The sequence below is a fragment of the Numida meleagris genome, chromosome 3, assembly GCF_002078875.1.
Source record: "Numida meleagris isolate 19003 breed g44 Domestic line chromosome 3, NumMel1.0, whole genome shotgun sequence".
In the NCBI taxonomy this organism is placed as follows: domain Eukaryota; kingdom Metazoa; phylum Chordata; class Aves; order Galliformes; family Numididae; genus Numida; species Numida meleagris.
This window is the reverse complement of record NC_034411.1, coordinates 65983842-66005271: the sequence shown is the minus strand read 5'-3', so window position 1 is coordinate 66005271 and position 21430 is coordinate 65983842. Positions and strand designations below refer to the sequence as shown.

At 37.5% G+C, this 21430-nt stretch overlaps 1 protein-coding gene across 1 annotated transcript in view; it reads right to left on the bottom strand.

Moving 5' to 3' along the window:
* REV3L (REV3 like, DNA directed polymerase zeta catalytic subunit) overlaps positions 1-21430 on the bottom strand; it is a 115655-nt gene that overhangs the window by 54284 nt on the left and 39941 nt on the right. Inside the window, exons 2-5 of the mRNA XM_021391901.1 lie at positions 13167-13356; positions 9607-9681; positions 7365-7525; positions 3924-4020 (exon numbers count right to left, since the gene is read on the bottom strand). Coding sequence (XP_021247576.1) covers positions 3924-4020; positions 7365-7525; positions 9607-9681; positions 13167-13356 — 523 coding nt within the window. The remainder of the gene's footprint in view (positions 1-3923; positions 4021-7364; positions 7526-9606; positions 9682-13166; positions 13357-21430) is intronic.

Here is a 21430-nt window from a genome sequence, read left to right as displayed (position 1 = left end):
AACTGCTTAGACATATTACTTCTGTTGTACAAGCAAAATTCCGACTGCTTTTCAGAAAACGGCGCATGCAAAGAGCTGTTTACAGTCCGTGTTGTAAATGAATTACCAAATGAAAAAAGCAGACAAAAAGTAGCCTGGCAGAAGTTGCAAAGCACTTACATAGAATTTGTTGACAACTGTAAGATTCTATATATTAACATATGGCTACCAGCCTCCCTAGTCAACAGTACTGTTTCTGAGCAGTTGTAATAATTACAAGAGTAGATCACAGAATTCCAACATCAAAACAGCTCAGTCTTTCAGTTGAAGTAGACTGCCCTTGACCTAATACACACTTAAAGGACTATCCATTATCATCGTTTCCTTTTCCTAACAGTCATAATGTCAACTGAGAAACAAGTCCATAATATGATCCAAATGCATTCTTTCCACAACACATACTTTCGGTGCTCATACTCAAACCATTCAGAGACTGTCTGCACTGCAGGCGACAGGACCTGCAACAAGCTGAAACTTGCATTTTGATCACATAATCTGAAAGAGCTGTAAGACCACTGGGAAACAAGAATGAGGGAGGAGGCTGCAAAAACACTGCTGTTACTTTTGCCCGTTTGCTCATCTTAAACAAACATTCACAGCATGTCAGGAAAATACATGAAACAGCTGTATTTCCCATATTCTCAAATCAAACCACATATCTTGAACAGCTATAATGCTACAATTACCAGGTGAGAAGACAGCCTGAAGAAGTCAGACTATATCCAGACTTTAGTTCGCTGAGCACATGAACTACTTTAGGTGATTAGCAGTTAATATTTCTTGAAAGACAAAGTGTCTGCTACATAGATTGTGCCATATACACAGAAGAGCTCCTCTTGTTAAAGATGTTGGATAGCACTACCAGGTTTAGGTGACTAATGTCTATTTTTAGGTAGGCTTTGTATGTTCCATATCTGCTAACACTGGCATGCATCATACCTAAAAGCCTTACAACATCAGGGATTCCCAGCCACTGCTGGCTTTGGACACTTGCCCACTTCATAACAGAACCACTCCAGAATTAGATCTAAAAAAACTGCTCCTGGCTTAATATAGTAAGCTAACAATATCAGCAAGAGATTTACCAGCAGCAAGACAGAAGATGGGTGGAATATGCTGTTCTGGATAAGTATTAGAGTAGTAAGGTGCTAGCCAGTACTAAGGAGTGAGTTCAGTCACCAAGAAACTTTGGCACAGTTCTCACTGTGCATTTACTCACACAATATGCTGCTATTGTATACACAAAACTTTCAAATAATATGTTGCATATTACCTACCAGACTTAGAGCATCAGATTTCAACCATTTGCTATACTGTACTAGAGAATTCAAGAAATGCCAGCTTGGTCAAAACAGAGAACTTGGTATCACATGCAGCAAGGACACGTTGGAATCTATCTCTAACCTGATTCTGAATGTACACAAAACCAACTAAACAGATATTTTCGTCACTTACACAAGACAGACCTCTGCATTATGTGGTCTCAAAGAACATCTGAGTGCATTCCCCTTCTGCTTCTTCTTGAAAGACTAGCTAACAACAATGAACAGGTGACAGGTAGTAGAATATTTACAAGATGCTCATATCTGATATAAATGAAGAACAAAGACTTCAGAGTTCAGTACTGACATGTAAGAGACACTCCAAGCACTGTTGGAAACAGCAGTCAAATGGTGAAAGACAGTAAATAAAAACCTTGTACTGAGCAATTCACAAAGCATTTAAATATTTAAACTTGAGCTCTTCAAGAAGACTGAATAATAAAATGAAGAGACTGTGCTGGTATCCCACAACAAAGAATATATAGCTATACACAGAAAACTGATGTTTGTAGTTAAGAATGTACTTCGTTAAAGAAAAGGGAAAAAAAAGGTAGAAGGACAGCTTTACATGTATCTAGCAATGTTGCAGACTGCAAGAATAAAACCATATGGAAAAAAAAAAAATCTGAGACACAGTTATTTTAGGTAACAACTGCAAAGGTTTCCTTGGATAGACATCTCCCGTACTACTAACTGAGTGAGACTTACCCTCAAGAAGGTTGATCATGACACTGACAGGCTAATTCAACTTACGTAGGTGGAAGATTTCAGAATATTAAAGGAAATGAAGTAAGAAGGTAATCTGAAAGTGGGACAAACTACAATATGACTGTGATTACAAGAACATTGTTTTAAGTCCACGTCTCCTATAATTAATCGAGGAGAAATTATAAGAGGCAGATAATTTCATATAGATATAGCAGAAGGTAAAATCAAGAATGGAAAATAGTTTAGATTTGCTACTTTGCAGTGGCATGTATATCCATCCTACTGCACTTGGAACACAGTCATGATAGAAAACCTTTAATAAAATAATTCATTTTCTAGACAAAGGAATATTTGACACAATATCAAATGAGAAGCAATTTAAGTTGGAGGAGATGTAAATTAGTTCCTAAATTATTAAAGCGAGTAAAAAGCTGGCTAAAGGTAAAATTCCTACTGGTTATAGAAAAAAAGCGGGGTTGATAGAAAATTCTTAGCACTGAATATAGACAAGTTTTGAGGACTGAATTTGTTTCACATCTCATTAATATTGTTGACAGGAAATGCAAGAGTGTACTAATAAAATGTGTTGATAAGGTAGGCTGGTAGACATACTGCAGTCAGATCACAATATCATAAAATGAGCTGTATAATTGAGAACTAGAATAACAGAAATAGGATGGAATTCAAAAATGGGATAAAAGACCCTATGTGAACTTGAAAGGAATTCCAGCGGAAGATTATCACTTGGATAAAAAAGAAGAGGAAAGATGTCTTGTATTAATGAATCCAAACACATGCTTTTTCCTTTTTAAAGTAAAGCCATTCCAAGTTGCGAACTGTAGACTAGGAAATGTCTAGAATAAAAGAAGAGCATAGGAGACAGACATGAAAATTCTAAGCTGAGATTCTTACATAGCTACTGTTCGACATGGACAAATTGGAATACTCTGGCAGCACACTATTCATCTTAGTTAAGGTTGATTACAAAAATAAAAGCTGCAAACTGATGTGTAAGTATTCTCTATAATTATGTAGACTGCTCTGAAAGTACTGCCTCCTATTTATTTCCATGGAAAATACAACAGATACAAAGAGCACAAAACCACTATTTGATAGAGCAAATTCTCAGCTACAAAACACTATTTTTCAACACAGTCAACACCATTAGCTATGTATTCTCACTAGCAATGAACAGAAGCCTGCATGCCATGCTTGTGAAAATCCGCACTAGCACAGGTGACCCACTGTCTCTGTTGCTACTGCTGAAGCGCAGCACCCACCACCTCACTGTGCTCACATCCACTGTTTGGTGTCCATAAACATTCAGCAAGCATTGATGAACACCAGTGGGTGTCACTTTTTCTGCATGGAGGAATTCAATTTCACACCTTCGCTTCATACACACTTCCACGTCAGACACCAACGTGTCAGACTGCCTCTCTGCTGCCATTTGTCACACAGCAACAAAATGTAATGGAATATTGGTGAGAGTGTTCAAGCTCTACTGTCATACCACCAACATCCAGCTCTGACGCTGCAGGCCAACTGACAAAATAGAAGGCATTACTTTTGGAGCAGTCCTCCTATTAAATTGTTTAGCTTTTCATTAGAAGTCATTAGCTAGAAACATAGTTTCTAAGACACAGAAAAATGAATTTGTTTTTAACATTGCTATTGTTATCTCCCAGTTAGGTTTCTGCCAGCACTTACAAGAGATACAGTCTCAGATATCCAAAACACAAAATAATGATCCTCTGTGTCACCCTTAAATGTGAGACTGGAACCTTGTAGTACATACAAGTTGCTACTAATGAGCACATACAGCATACATCAAAAAAAATTAGATATGCTGACCTTGGTATTTCATCTTCATCCCATTCGATGAAAGAAGCACTGTTTGAATTTGCTGCAGAATTGATTCTGTGATGCTTACTTCCACCTGACGTATCACCTAGAAAGAAAAATAGTTCATTTATGCTTCAGAAATTGCAGCTATTATTTAATATTATCAGTCAAAACGCTTCTGAAGAATAAATACACTGCATTATATTGGCTTCAAAAAGTCACTTAAATGATTTGACTTTCTTAATTATATGTAGACACGTGTATGATGAAAAATGTTTTCAACACACTGCCATTACTAGAATTAAATTTGCAGCGGTCTACTTGTATCTTAGTGTAAAATCTAGCTTTTTTCTTTGAGTGAGTTACTTAGCCTTAGGTAAAATTCAGGATTCCCAACAGTCTGGGTCCTCAGGTCAGATCCCAGCAGAAATCATATATTTTGTCTTTCTTATCCATGAATGCATCTGGAATATACTGAAGCAGTTAAATAGAAAGCTACAAAGAAGGCAGATGTTGTCTGAATTCAGAAATTCAGAAAACATTTTTTAAGTTTGCATGGAGGTGTCAGTATAAGGAAATGCTGGAGAAGTCCCCTTCGAAGATTTACCACCTCCTTTGTGGTCTCCTTCTGAACCTTCACTCTTCAGAAGGAGGAACAATAATATACACAGGATGTGGCACAAGAAAGGAAAACAGTCTATGAATGGAGATGGAGAAGGGGGAATTGGAGAAGAAAACTTTAAAATTACTGTCTTCCACTTCAATGTAAAAGAGCAGCTGGAACCTTGAATTTTCTCAGCTACATTGGTTTGTATTACAAACTGAGAGGTTTTCTTTTTGTATTAATACCAAAAGCTTTTATATTTGTTGAAGACAGCATCAATTTAACTGTCTGAAGCTTTCAGTATGTATTTACTAGAACATATAATTTTATTCTATAATTTCAAAAGCAAGTTTTGCATACCTTCTCAGCTAATTTTCCACTACCTGGAATAACAAAGATAGGAATAGCACACGTAGCAGAAAAGCTATGTATTATAGTGTTACTACAGAACTAACTGGGAAACATCACACCAAAAACGCCTTAGAAACTCTAAGCTCTATTGGCCTGAATAGCTGTGTGTCATAAGGACAACACATCACAGCAGCTAGGAAAGACTAAGTCAACAGGAAAATTTTGCCAACAACATACTAATTTTTGAAAATTGTAAGCATTTCAAACACCAGAGCAGTTTTATCATATTAGAAGTATTTGAACACATCTAAAAAGTGAAGCTCAGGTTCTCATATCAGTTTCTTTCTCCCTTCAGTAATATTACTCACATGGACTGAGATTTAATGACACTTAGTATCTCCTTTTCTTGACAAGAAGATTTTTAAAAACTGTAACACTGACACACTAAGGTCTTTCAGAGTCATATTATAGAAGAACATTCAACTTCCAAAAAGTAATAAAAGTTTTGTAATAGTTTTTTAATAGCTTTATTTGGACGTGGTGCACAAATGCAGTCTTATTCCTTACTATCCATTAAGTGAAGGATTTGAACTAAAGAGAAACTTCTGTGTCTTTTGGATGCAAGCTACTGAGGGCAGGGTATTCTCGTTACTAAAAATATACCTGCTGATCTTTCTCAGCCTTCAAAACTGTCTGCTCATCTCCGTGGCAAACATATCTATGGAAATAGGTATTCTGATGCTGACTACTTATATCTAGCAACAGATTTATTACTGAATTTTACATTCCTTACCAAAACGATTTTTAGATCTTCTGCAAGGGAAGATAAGTATATTTTGGCAAAAGCTTATACTGAAATCTGTGAGAAAGAAACATATGGTACAAACTGCAGCTGACTAAAATAAACATGGTAAGCGTGCCAGCCATAAGCAGAGACTATGCCTTCTTCACCAGCCTGACAGGTCTCGGCTTGGATCTTCCTTAGGTCTGTTGTGCAAGGGCTGGCCACTCAACAGCACTGCCTCTATATGTTAAACCCCTTTGTCTTTAAGCTGCTGTGCTATGAGTAGTAGTTAGTAATCCCCTGCCCGGGAGCTGCAACAGATTGAAGCAGGTGTGATGTGGAGCCACTCAAAATGGTATTAATCTTTCTAGGAGTACTGCTTCTATTATCCGATCAAGCTAGGACAAAGTAGTCTGTAAGGCTCTTGCTTTTATCCTCTTGGATTTCTCCACTGCAAGAACAGTTAAAGTCCAATGATCTCAGCCCCTGCTCCTGCTCCACTCCATTCTCTTCATCCCATCAAAACACAGGTCTCTCATGTCTAAGTAAATGATGAAGGAGAACATTAACAGCTGATGTCTCTGTCATCTCTCATGTCAAAGGGAGAGGAAGAACTGTAGAAAAACAACGTGAGTAACTATTCAGTACAATTAGATTGCATGTCTGCAGAAGACCACTATGGATGTGTGGAAGTTACCTGACTAATCCTCCTCAGGACTGACAGTCCTGCAGATGCTTGTCTCTGGAGGAGTTTTTTTTTTTATTTTCTACAGTTATGACACTACCAAACAGTGTAGCCTACTGCTGTGTATGGAAAGAGTACTTTCTTTAGATGTTATAAAATCCACGCACTAGTTCATTGCTGTCTAGTTACACATGAATAAAAAATATTAGGAAAAAATTGAAGGCGGCATGATTCATTTTCTGATTTTACAGAAAGATATTTTACCATTCTTATGAAAGCTTGCTTAAGCTATAAGAACAATTATAACTTAACAAAGAAATACTTATTTTTCTAAATATAAATATCAAAGACATTATGTTTTTCTTAGCATTATCTCCCTTTCATACTGAAGCATGTAGGTAACATTATGTACGTTCTTACCAATCTCCAGTTTTACCTAAGTGAATACATTCAAAGTCAAACAATTTTTAAAAATGAAAATTAAAAATATCTCCTTTTCTCAGGCATTTAAAATTCACATTTCAGCACTGAGTAAATGACCTTAGTACAATCAGAAGCATTCTAATTAAAAACAGTGGAGCATTACAAAATTCTAGATAGACTGTATGAAATGAATTAAATTGGTGTAGGGATAAAAAACAACTATCAATACAATTAAAGCAACATGATTACTACGCTATCGTGTAAATTCAAATAAGTATCATACCCTAAAAGAATAATTTATATTCTAATGCCTAACTTGAAAAGCAGCACAAACATCTTGAGAAAAATGGTCAAAGCCACAATGCTGACAAAATATGGCTTTTTATACACAGTATCCCATTTTCATGGGACAGGCTTTTCCCCAACACCAATACACAGTCACAAAAAGGAAAAATTGATGAAAAGCTACATATGGACTTCATTTTGACATGGAAGACACACTATAAGGAAACAAGATGTGATATCCGTTTAACCAAAACGTTAAAAAAATGGTCATTTTTAGCCTTCAAAGCAATTATTTAGTCGTAAGAAAAAACGCCTTACTTTTTCTCCTTGCCTTTCTGAATTTGACAGCAGCCAGGTTTATTAAATTCATTCCATATAAGTTGTAATCTATGAAGAGCTGAAGGAGGTAGGGAATATGGGCTTCATGAGGCTGGTAAGATTTGTTCATTATGGCTCCACCTTGCAGAAGCTCACATACTCTAAAATTAAAAATAAATTACAACATAATACTGCAATTGTTTCCAGTACAACAATGCTGTTGTTTGATTTTATCAAAATATAAAATATATTAAAATATAAAGCATATATAAGGGAAAATATAAAATATGAAGTCTGTATTTGCCTTAGTTGTATTTTTAACTTAAGAACTTTACGTTCACAATAATGCATTCCCCAAAATGTTGCCGTCTAATAGTGAACACTGAGTGTTAATTTTGTAAATCTCAGCTTAAACAAACAGACCGGAATAGAAAAAAATCCCTCCAAAGAAAAATCATACCACGTACTATCTTTGCAACAAGTCCTAAGCTGGTACAGTCCATGGAAATTCTTTTACAGAACAACTATAGCATCTGTATGCCTACAAACCAGTAATAACTTCGAATATTTCTCCAGTTCTCCCCGGCATACTTATGAAGAAGTCCTGCATCATTTTAAAGTTTCATACCATACATACAGAAGCAGCACTTTAATATCTTCTGTGAAGCACAGTAAGACTGCCATTTTAAACATCTGCACTTTAAAAAAAAGTTTCAAGAAACATTTAGATATGGCGTTGAGAGACATGGTTTAGTGGGGTTATTGGTGGTAGGTGGCTGGTTGGACTGGATGATCTTGTAGGTCTTTTCCAACCTAGCTAATTCTATGATTCTATGATTCTAAAAAGCAATTGCAGGCATTTGCATAATTATAAATCAATGCAATAAATTTAACTCAAAATAGTATGATACTTCTAAATCAAAGAACAACACTAAGTGTTTCTGAATGCAACAAATAAGATTAAAACAATAAAGTTTTATCTAGAAAGATTAAAGAAATAAACCATGCGAAGTGTCAGTCCTTTTCTGGGTAGAAGTAATTCAAACACGAGAATCTCCAAAAATCCAAACAACTGTCACCACATCATACATGTACAGACTACATTAAGATGGAAATCTACCATAATGCAGAACTGTACAGGCAATCATTGAAAAAGTTATGAGGGGTAATAATACGCAATTAAGGATTTCAGTTTATGCTGGAGAAATAATTCCTCTTTATTTATCACTGACACAGTGGTTGCAGTAAATTCAGGAAGTCTGAGAACGAAGCACCGAGCTTTCATTTAATAGGGCATTACATAAACTGTTTAACAAAAACAACTATCCAATTTTGAAGCTATATTCCAGTAATGGGCACTGGAACCTAAAATGTAAAAACTAACAGAATCCACTTCTAATATCACAGAATCATATCATCACACGGTTTGGGTTGGAAGGGTCATTTAAGATCATCTAGTTCCAACCCCCCTGCTATAGGCAGGGACACCTCCCTCTAGACCAGGTCACACAAAGCCCCAACCAGCCTGGCCGTGAATGCTTCCAGGGAGGGGGCATCCACAACCTCACTGGGCAACCTGTTCCAGTGTCTCACCACCCTCACAGTAAAGAATTTCTTCCTAATATCTAGGCTAAATCTGCCCTCTTCCAGTTTAAAACCATTTCCTCTCATCCTGTCGCTACCTGCCCTTATAAAAAGTCCCTCCCCAGCTTTCCTGTAGGCCCACTTCAGGTACTGGAAGGCCACTATCAGGCATCCTCAGAGCCTTCTCTTCTCCATGCTGAAGAGCCCCAGCTCTCTCAGCCTGTTCTCATAGGGGAGGTGCTCCATGTCCTTTTTGTAATGGGGGCCCCAAAACTGGACACAGTACTCCAGGTGGGGGTTCATGAAAGAGTGAGAGAAAGTATGAAAGAGTACTACATATAAAATAGAACTACATTGTTTTCCTTAAGTGTTGTATGAAAAATAAAACGAAGCAAATGTGTTCAAGTACATAAAAATGACAGTTAATTCAAGATAACCAAAGGCATGTATCATTTGGTCCTATTTTGCAAACATGCTACTCCTTTAAAAATATTCTTATTGGCATGCTTAAAATCAGTATTTCTACTGTTTTTAAAAGTTTGGACAATACTTTTATTACTTCTACCGTTAAGTTACAGCTGAATCCTGCTCCAAAAATTACTTTTTCCATTCTAGATACAAGGAAATCAGCCAGAACTTCATATCACCATATCCTTACCTTTTTACCATTGCAGGATTGTAAAGATAGATCTTCATGAACTGTCTCTCCTTCTCATGGTAACCATAAAAAGGCCTGGAGAGGAAGAAGTAAAAGCAAGAGGCTAGCCAGTTAAATGGTGGCCTTTATTCAACTGCAATTTACCATGAAGCATATTAAAATCCAGAAGAAAAAAAAACAGATGAACTGCATACATATCCAGGAAAATGAAAATTCCATGCATCACGCCAAAAATCATTATAATCCAAATGTATTTCTTAATAATACATTTTCATTCAATTTCAAAACCCGAAGTGCTTCTGGTGCACATGACAATTCTTTACAAACAAATTCTACCGAATCTTAACCCATTATTACTATACACTATTAAAAACACATTATATTTCTGAACAGAAACATGGTACACATTTCATAAAAGGCAGCGGCTCACTGGGGTCAGTTGTCAAACATGCACACATTCGAATTTGGGAGGGAATGCAAAGTAAAAGTGGAAAAAAGAATGTACATGTTTGGGGTAAGATAGGGTTATACTGCACAGTTTGCATTAGAAATTTCAGTCTAATACACAGGTAGATAGGTTCAACAGGAAGCTCCTGTCACTGGTCACAAGCCTGCTAGAGCTGGTAAGATCACAAGATGACCGCGTTTAATGCTGCCACTTATTTTCTGAATGACTAATTTCAAGTATTTTTCACATTATTTGCTGAAGCACCAAGCACTCAAAACGATAGCTGAAGACAAGGGGAACACTACATTACTACATAATGTTAAAGATAAAAACAATAGGCTCTATGTATGTCAAATTACCTAAAAGATTCACTTAAGCACTTCTGGCTCAGCACTGTTTCTTGCCTTCCTCATATGTAAACGTGCTGATGCCATACCATCACAACAGCATTTTCATTAAATTTATTAGCTCTGGACTGTTTCAAAAACAGTGTTCAGCTCTTCTGATTAATGCTGTAACGAAGTCACTGAGGACATTAATTTCACAGATCAGGTGTAAAAGAGTAAATATCAGCTGTGTAATATAAATAACTGAACAATGAGAGCAGCTTAAAAGAATGGATAGCCACCCCTTTTCAGTGATTACTAGTCATCTCGTGCACCAAATGAGGCATGAATCCTGAAGAAAATAGGATTTGAGAATGCAATTGAAGAATACATGTCATAATGAATATGTCAAGGCTAAGCTGAGGCTGCACAGGCAATATTAATTCTGGTATTACTTGACTGAATTACTGACTTTTTATCATCAAGAACGCTAATCTAATCTAACATGCTTGTAATACAGCATGTTAAGGAAACAGACTGTAATTCAACGCATTGGGTGAATGCAAGAAGTCTACAGTTTGCAGTAATCATGACTGAAGTCAAGAGAAGTCCCAGAATGCATATATTCAATTGTTACCTCCATAAAATATTATTAAAAAGTTAAGCTTTGATGCTTACTTGCACTGTTTAAAAAAAAAAAGTAATAAGAAGGTTTTCAGTCCTAAATTAAATGCAAACTCTACAATACAGCTGACCTTTATATGAACATGTGTTCCTATATTATACGTGATCACGAACTGTTTAGATATGGTACTAAGGAACATGGTTTAGTGGGGAAACATTGGTGGTAGGTGGACAGTTGGACTAGATGATCCTGGAGGTCTTTTCCAACCTTGGTGATTCTATGATTCTATGAAATACACGCACACATTTATAGTGAACTGTTTAAAAAATGTTTATGGCATTAAAACTGAGATAAGTTGAAGCAACAAAACTGAAGCTGTTATGTTGAAAAGGAGGAAATGAGATCTTGTATAATGAAGCAATGTCTCATATAAATAGTAATAATCTTAATGACAGTTTATATACATACAATGAGTTATAATGGCTCAATATGATGTAGGGAAGTAAATTAAAAACAATTTTTTTGAAGTTAGCACTTACAAGGCAAATGACCCATACTCACATTGACATTGAAGCCAGGAAAGTAAGATGTACAATTCCAAAGCAAGATATGAAAACCTACTTTAACTTTGCAATACAGAAGGAAAATGTATTTCACCTGTTTATTCCAGGACCTCCACTATGCTTGGAAGCTAACACAACAAATATCCTATGAAACCTCTAAGGGTTTACAAAACAGCTTTCCTACTAATACAGAGAAAAATGGGTAAGATAGCTCCAAAATTTGAAGAAAAATACAGGCTTCTCAACACAGAGACGCTTTAACATCTATGACCAAAACCTGACCTCTGTCAGAACAGAAAAAAAAAACATACATTTCTGTCACTACACAAGAATGTCTACCTACCCAGGCAAAAGATTAAGGTTTATTAGAATTTCTGTTAGGTGCATCCCATTAGCCTCTTATGCAAGCAAATAAAATACATCAAACAGTCTTTCCGAAGCTTCTTTGAGGTAACGAGCACCTGATTTTCAGTAAAGACCGTTTTGAAGCTCTAAGGCACAAGAGGTGAAAAAAGGCAGGTCCTCCTACTCCGTCTGTTGTCTTCTCACTGATTCAAGGAGGAAAGACTGCCTTCACCAGTTTACTCCACTCAGCCTACGCTATTGAGATGAACAGCTATGCCAATATTCAAACAGCTCTCAGAAAAAAAGAAAAAATAAAGAAAAAATATGGTGGGTTAGCATTTCTGCTATTGCAAAAACAAAGTCCTGATTAAAAGTTAAAAATATGTATACATATTGTCACCACTTTGTTGGCAATATCCAGAAGACAGTACTACAATTGGCTGGGAACAGAAAGATTATCTTCCCAAAACTAACATTTAGAAAGGACATATTTCAAAAGACCATTAAAAAAAGTAAAACGTAGTCCTGCACAGTACTGAAAATTAGCATTTACATTGTTTTGCAGGTGAAAAATTCAATGCATATACAAACCGTGTTCCTTCGGGATAACTTCCTATTATTCACCATGATTTGACACATTTTACAGTCCTTGGTTATGCAAGTCAAATAAAAATCGATCAAGAGAGTATAATAATATATAGTAAGCTACACAAAATAAAAGCAGAACAGTCAGCTTGACAGATAAGTGAGTAATGATTAAGACCCTCCAGTTCATGGCCTGCACTGCCAGAAGGATCAGTGTAAAACATGACCTGATGACAGTCCCATGATGGACCTTCTAGAGGTGCCATCTTAGACTATTAAAAAAAAAACACCTAGAGGCAGACTCCTGCAAGACATGCCTGGTCACAGGGAACTTAGAATAACCCAGACAGGTCGAAAATGATGTCGGGAACATACTGCTATAGTAGCAGAGGAAGAAAAATACTCAAAAGAACAGAGTTGGAAAACAACAGGCAGTAGGATCCAATTTAGTTATGCTTGAGTCTGTTGATTATATTAGATCAAAGCAAGTTAATAGTTGTACGGGCCTGTATGAAGGCACACAGAGGGGAAAAGGGGGAAAAAAATAAAAGAATAAATAGAAAGTAAGAGCCCACCGTCACCCAAGTCCATGCTAAATATTTCTAAATAGAACTGCAAAAAGCATTTCAAAACAAGTAAAAAAAAGAATCTTAACAGGTCATACTTACATTCCAGATACTAATGACACTTTGAAAACATGCTGAATAGTAGAAGATGGATTGCCTAAAGCAACATTAAGTGCTCTGTCAATGCTGAATGCCACTTGGCGGAGATAGTGTTCTGGATGCTGACCAAAACCATCGTACGGTACATAGAGGTAAGGAAAGACACCATGTAAGTGGAGACAAGTCTTCTGACCTAAAAAAAAAGAAAGTAAATGTTTATTTTCTAATTGAATAGCTCTTTATTTAAATAGTTGCAAAACTTGAAATTTTTCAGGCTACTTTCAGGTTCTGCAGCCAGGCAAAATCGATTAAACGTGTTCAGATCTAGTTAATACAAAACGTACTGATTCAGAGCAGTTCTCGCATTTGATTTATTGACTAAAGCAATAAAGAACAGATCAGATTAGATGACACAGTGACAAATTCTGCTGTAATCTAAGCATGATCCTAATAATTCCCCTTATGATAATAAGACAACACCACTCAGAATAATTTTGCATAGTGATTTAGTGTTGGCCAGTTCCCAGTCCTTGTGAAAATTTGTGATTTCAAAATTCTTTCCATTCCTTACTTGGCTGAGCATACAACTTCTCAGAAATCAAAAAGAACGTCCAGAGCATCCACCAGGACATTCAATATCCTGGTTATTAAGGTATAAGTTGGAATGTGGAAAAAAGCTAGTGATTCTCAATTTTTTCAATGCATTTATTCCTGTGACATCTCTGCCGGTCTCTAGCCTTCTAACAGTATATACTTACTTCTCAGCACTAGCTTTCATCAGTCTGCAACAACAGCAAAATGAGAAAAAGCACCATAAAAACCATGGTGCTAGAGAAGACCACAGCTCAAGCTTCTGCTTTGGACAAGGTAAGTACAGTAATGTGGATTAAGATTTTCCAAACACCACCAGTATTTTATTTATTTGATTAGCCTCATCCGCAAAGTGTATCCTCTGTTCTTTCCTCTCCATAAAGCACCACAGCCTGCATTCGCTCTGGAACTGAAACTCCTGTTTGCCACCCTCCCGGCCCCCACAAGTCTTCATGACTTCTCACTGGTCAATGAAAAAGGTTCACAGAAAACTACTGTGTGTAAGCACACATCATTCATTAGCTCCCACCCCACTGTACAGACAAAGTATATAACTTTGTATTTTGTTTAGATAGGCACTCTGCATGAAGACAGCACAGCAGCACCCAAAGGCAATGCTTTAATCAACCATGAGAAAAACACGACAAACATAGCCTCAGTGGCCTACAGCTCTAATGAACCAGATTTCCAAGAGTTTATTCTTTCAAACTGAGATTACTTGTCAGCAAATGGACCTCAACACACACTCCCACACTCATGCACCACTGACCACCCAGTAATGACAGCTGTAGGTCCATTAAAGACCCAGCAGAGCAAACCGAGTCAGGACAGCTGCACATTTTTGCACCTGTGAAACACGTGCTTTCAAATATCATAAGCAGCACAGATTGTTGTTTTTAAACTGGGGTTCAGATGCATTGATCGTTCTTCAAATACGTACTGGTCCCTCACGTAATGTCCTGAAGCAAAATAAATTGCTTAGAGGATGCTAGCACATGGGATGTTCTCTAAGGTGACTTCTTTTTTTTAAACTTCCTAGAAGTTGAACCCATCAAGTCTCTTCAGCAATGTTTAAATAGCACCTAAACACACATTCAAAATCTTGAGGTCATCATCTAAGATGAATTCTGCCCATGCTAAAGAAACTAAACAGTATGAATGAGAAGTCTTTAAATGGCAAAATGAAGGACAGAATCAACAGCCCTACATGGCAGGAAAGGCTCTGCCCCCATTGTGAGAGAAATCATTTATTTGTAGCATGTGAATGGAGAGAGCACTGATCTGTGCAGTGATAGCGGACAATTCATGTTCTGTATCAAGTCACCGACAAATCTGAGTGTCTCTCCACATCCGTACTTAAGACTGACTGAAACAGGGCTTTTTCCCCACAGACTAAAATTAGAAGTGGTCGAAATCCCTATGGCTCTTCCTATTTTTACTTTTAAAACAATTTTAAACATATGTAAGTGTTGCATTCAGAGAGAAATTCAAATTTTACTCTTACTGAGGCTTTGTCATGGTTTTATGATTTTTGGTTATCGGTGTTCCACATCATAACATCATGTAGTGCACTGGGAGGTAAAGAGTTAATGCTCCAGTTCCATGGACCATGGATAGTCCCAGGTACCTGGTTCTCAGAAGAGAAGAACAACTACACTTCCCAGAGGACTTTGTGTTGTTCTGTTTCTGTTTTCCGTTCAGAGGGAAAGATAAAACTGTTCACATATCACGAGATGGCCCTTTTGCTTTCAGCTTCCCTCCTGCTCGTCTCGGCAGCATGTCGCTGCCAGCATTAGAGTAAAACCTCTTCTGGTTTTTGGACACTCTCTGTCATTTTATTTGATTTATTAGCTTCAATTTTAATTATGTTGCATTACATTGTGTTATTTTGCATTCTAATATCTTATTTAGTAAATTAGTTTGTTTCTCCTCAGATTGACATTGAATTGTTTCTCCTCAGATTGACCATTGACAGGCTTTTAAAAAAATGAACAAAGCTACCCACCCCAAACTATACTTAATACTGGAGACACAGAATAAGAACTTCTGGCAGATACACAGGTCTATCCACAGTTTTTTTTTACCTACAGCTTGTCAAGCCAAATCAGTTCTACACCTGCACATTAATTTTTACACAAGAAGCTCTGAATTCTCGTTCTTTTTATAACACCAAAATATCTTTGCTTTAATGGTTGCCAAACTATTCTGGATTGTAACAAAATTGCGTTCCCCTACAAAACAAAATTACAAAGCCCCAGACTAAATAAAACAGGGAGACGGTCTGAAGTTATTATTCAAATTCAGGTTCCTGTCAAGTTATGTAGAGCAATTACTTAATAATCCTTTTAGAGCTAGCATCTGATTAGTCAAGTTAAGTGAGTTAAAAATATAGGTATATTAATTCCAATTGCAAATATTTAAGATTTTTTTGCTGACTTGAAACACCACTTTATTGCTGAATACAAAAATACATACAAAGAAAGCTTCCTTATGCTTCTTTCTGTCACCTTCCTTCGCTCTCCCTTTACGTGCAAAAACCCCAAACCAATCATGGAAAACACTGCAGCTTACAAGTGACCAAAGCACCAAACTGCCATCTAGTTCCAGGGAAATCTGACAGGCCATCCACACTGAATCACTCCCTCGTTTCTGATTCCGCCAGGAAAGCAAACAAGCTGCTGCCGATGGAAGGCTCCGAGCTGGCGAGCAGCTGTTAAGTTACGTGGGTTTGTACAGTTACTCACTTTGATCCTTGCTAGTATTCACTCATTTATCACGACATCTGGTCATACTATTTTTATTTACAGTCCACGTTACTGCAAGTCTTACCCTACTAGTGTAAGAACTGAGTCATTTGCTTCCATCATTTAAGAAAAGCACTGAATTGCACCAGATGTTGCGGTGTTGTGTCTGAGGCCCAGGCTCCAGGAGCAGCAGCCACGGTTTGTGCTGAGCCGCTACAGATTCCTGGGGATTCCTTCCAGCAGAGCCACAAGAAGAAAACAGATCTACCCGCTGAGCAGCTCAGACCACACAGACTTACCAATTAACATCAATTAAAGCCTTGGCACTGGATAAGGTTAAAAAGTTTTATGCTTTAAACATGTCAAATCTCATGTTTTTTTTTTTTTTTTTTTTTTTTTTTTTGAGATACAGACAGAAGCAAATCTGTACTGCAGGAACAACAGTGACTGCCTATAGCGACCAGCTGATGTTTTTACACCTATCCATTGCTTTCTTTAAATTTGCAGAATCAGTGGAAGTGGTGCTCTACAGCAGATCCTGCAGAAGAGCCATGCAGACTGTGTGACTGCTCTCCTCAATCCCTCAGTGCAAAACTGAAAGCCTAACAGTGATTTCCAGAGCTTACCTCTCTTCAGCAAGTAACAATGTTCCATGCTACAGCACATGTACATCACAACTACTCTGCACGTGAGTAACATGTACAATGGCTCTATTAACAAATAGACATACTGTGTATGTAAATCCAAAAGAAACCTCACACTATGTTCTATGGTCCATTCTATCTAGGAATAGTGAAACCCTGTGTTTTCTCATTAGACTGACCTAAACAAAAGCCTACAGGCAAAGCTCAATAAACTTGAATTTGTATCACCACACAGAAAAGATTCCAAGATTCCGACAGAAAGAGCAAGAAGCTCAAGGACACTTCAGCCTCTGTATTTATGCATGAGACAGGGTGATTCTAAAATCCAAATCCTTGCATTTGAGATTTCCAGAAGCGAGTGAGAACACGACTTACAGTTGCAACAGAGTTTCACTACCATTTTATACACAGAACTAAAAGCCATTTGGTTCCCATGTTATGCTTCTTAGTTTAGGAACCGACTACGGAACAATCACAAACTGAAGTGTGACGTACTAAAAACATTTTGAATAGACAATCTCATTTCATATTCAGAAAGCTAAAACTAACTCTAGATAAACACAACCTTAGAGAAAAGTTCAATGATGGTCTACAAGCAAACATATTCTGCTGCAGTATTTCCGCTACATAACAAGATGATCTCATTTGAAGAGTCTAAGCAGAGCCACAGGAAACAAATGTACAAAATCCATTTCTGTAAGTAAAATAAGTAATTAGTTTTGCTGAAGCTCTCCCTTGAATTGTTCTTTTAACTATTGAACTATGACACATTTGTCCGAGACTATCATACAACACAACAGGATGAGAGCAAAAAGAAGAACGTAGCAGCACTTAAATACATCGCAAAATCCCAAGATTTTAGGAAAATTCTGACTAGAGATTAAGAAAAGGATGTAGAAGATGAATGACAATGGTCTTTTGTATGCTTGAAATCTATTAAGAGTACTTGAAGTGCGGTACGTTAAGTTTTGCAAAGTAGCGAGACTAATTAAATATGGATAGTTATTAGTATACTAAATAATAGTATTATTTGTGTCAAAGCTTTCAGTCTCTAACATACATGGAAACATATATGACTCCCTCTCCCTCAGCCCTCCTTATGAGGAGCGGCTGAGGGAGCTGGGATTGTTCAGTCTGGAGAAGAGGAGGCTCAGGGGAGACCTCATCGCTCTCTGTAACTACCTGAAGGGAGGTTGTAGTGAGCTGGGGGTCGGCCTCTTCTCTCTTGTAACTAGTGACAGGACGAGGGGGAATGGCTTCAAGTTGCGCCAGGGGAGATTTACGCTGGACATTAGGAAATACTACTTTTCTGAAAGAGTGGTCAGGCGCTGGAACAGGCTGCCCAGGGAGGTGGTGGAGTCACTGTCCCTGGAGGTGTTCAAGAAACGTTTAGATATAGCGTTGGGAGACATAGTTTAGTGGGGTTGTTGGTGGTAGGTGGATGGTTGGACTAGGTGATCTTGTAGGTCTTTTCCAACCTAGCTCATTCTATGATTCTATGATTCTATTTGTTTCGGTAACATTTGTAAAAAAGACAGAGAAATAGTTTTGAATTAAATATATTTCCTCAGACCAAAAATATACTGAAAGAAAAAAACACAGGAAAGCTCATCTATTAGGAAACGAGAGCCTGTGATTCATTATAGCTTGATTATTCCTCACCTTTGATGTAGAGATCCTTAGAGAGGAGAAGGACTGTGTCTTCCATCTAAAATTAGGAATCTCTGTATTGTTGGTGCATATTGAATTAATACCTAGCCTAGAATCAAAGAGAAGAGATTCACTTCCCGCCTAGGGAGATTTAATGTGTGGCTCAAATTACTTACTGCAGATGATGCACTTCCTCTAAAATGAAGGTAACAGTACTTTCATATCTGAACGATCTGTTTAAAGGATAAATATACTAAAACAGTACTGAGGGAAAAAGATGGCTTGTTGTGTACAACAGCTCAAAAGACATAGGACAAAGCGTCCAAATAAGCAGCAGCATTCTATTGAGGACATTGCCACGTCTATCTCAGCAAGTCTTTGTGAAAGGAAAGCAAACTCCCACAAGCAATTTGTAGGCCTAGAATCCTACTACTGAATGTACTCTTCTAAGAGTAGCAGATTCCCTCAAAACCCTGAAATTGTACCCAGCTTTCTTTAACACTTTTGCATCAGGAAAATCAAAACAACCCAATCACTGAAAAACATATAATTTCCACCTTTCAACTATAGGATGGCTTAAGTGCAGTAAGCAAAGTAAGTAAACAAATTTGTTCTTCCACTTGAACAAAAGGGGAAACAAAGATAACAGAAAGGCAGAACATTCAGGTGTAAACTTCAAATATGTTAAACAAAGAATGCAAGCACACATGATAACTAATTGTGCTAGGAGGAAAAAGATTAAAAAAACAGTATGAGGAAGATTTCTGTATTTAAAAACAAAGATGAAAATCTGGCATAAATATCACACCACTTCAGTGGTTTTCTAAAAGCAGATAAGGAAATCTGTTTGGGGGGAGCCCCCTCCAAGCTAACAAGCATAAAGGAATCTTTGTGCTCAGATCTGCGGTCAGTTTCTAGATTCAAACAGTAAGTCCACAGGCTTTCTTGGATCCATTATCTTCCAAATAACAAATACCTCTGCAGTTATTTAATCAACAAGTTAGGTCCCAAGGTCTTGAGAACCCTGGAATGCTTCTACTGCTCAGAGGTTCAATGATGACAGCACAGCAAACACCAAACAGAACAAATAATCTTTGAAGTTGCTCACCCTTGATTACACACTAGACATTACTACCGATGGAAAATATCAGTTGAAATAAGACTTCATCTTACTGAGGATTTTTAACACTTTCTAAAATTTCAATCTGGAAACACGTAACAGGCTCCTCCTGTCTTGAATTAATTAATATATTTTCTGAATGTGACATCAGAAAATACTGCGGTTTTCAATTTCAAGTACTACTGATAAACCTAACCATTTACAGGATGGCACACTTGTAAAGGCAGACCATCAGCAAGGAACAACTATTACCTACAGTTAACACCAAATGCAATAACTGAGTACATACTGGAGAATACTGGAAAAATCTAAAACATGAAATTTATTGTCAAGTAGCCAAACTAGAACCAGGAAGATCAAGGTTTGTTTAAAAGTGCCTTAAGTCTCCTTCTTCAATGCCCTTCATTTCAGTTAAGATCCTCAGAGATCACGGATGAGCTATGTAGAAACCATTCTTTGTGAGCTTGATAAATTATGGGAAACAGCAAAAATATTTTCTTCTTAGTACAAACAAATGAACATACAAGAGTAGGTTTGGTATTTGTGTATTAAATATCCATCTACAAAATGAGCTGTATGTGAAATGTTATTCCTGCTTCCTGTACTAACTGATAGCTCTTGTAAGCATCTGGACAATACGAGTAAAGTTTTTAGGATGAGTATCAAAAATCACTAGGACACCAGCTAAAATGACCACACAGAGGAGGAAAATGGAGATGGTCCTTGCTGTAGATCCTAATTATCATACCAGTCTCTTGCCATGTACACACTAACAATAGGGGCCAAGCTATTATTCCAATAAGAAAAATAGTCATATGAATGCAGCAGAGAGGGAGACTATGTTTGACCACCTGGGAAGAATACAGGAATGTTGTCAGGGCCTGCAGGGATGCAACAAGGAAGGCTAAGGCCCTCCTGGAATTAAACCTTGCAAAGGAGGTAGAGGATATCAAGAAAGGTTTCTTGAAGTACGTCAACAGTAAATGGAAGACTACGGAAAATGTGGGTGCCCTACTAAATGAGGTGGGTGCCTTGGTAACAGGGGATGCTGAAAAGGCAAAGATTCTGCATACCTTCTTTGCTTCTGTCTTTAATGCTAAGACTAGCCCTCAGGAATACCAGACCCTGGAGGTAAGTGAGAGAGTCTGGGTAATGGAAGACTCTCTGTTGTCTGAGGTGGATTTAGTCAGAGAGCATCTAGCCAAAATCAACACACACAGATCCATGGGCCCCAATGGGATGCACCCATGTGTGCTGAAATAACTAGCAGAGTTGATTGCTGAACTGCTCTCTATCATCTTTGAAAGGTCCTGGCAAATAGGAGAGGTGACTCAAGACTGGAGGTTAGCCAATGTCACTCCAGTACTCAAAAAGGGCAAGGAGGAGGATTCGGGAAACTATAGGCCAGTCAGCCTCACCTCCATCCCTGGAAAGGTGATGGAACAGCTTGTTTTGGATGCCATCTCCAAGCAATTGGAAGAGAAGAAGGTTATCAGGAGTAATCAACATGGATTCACC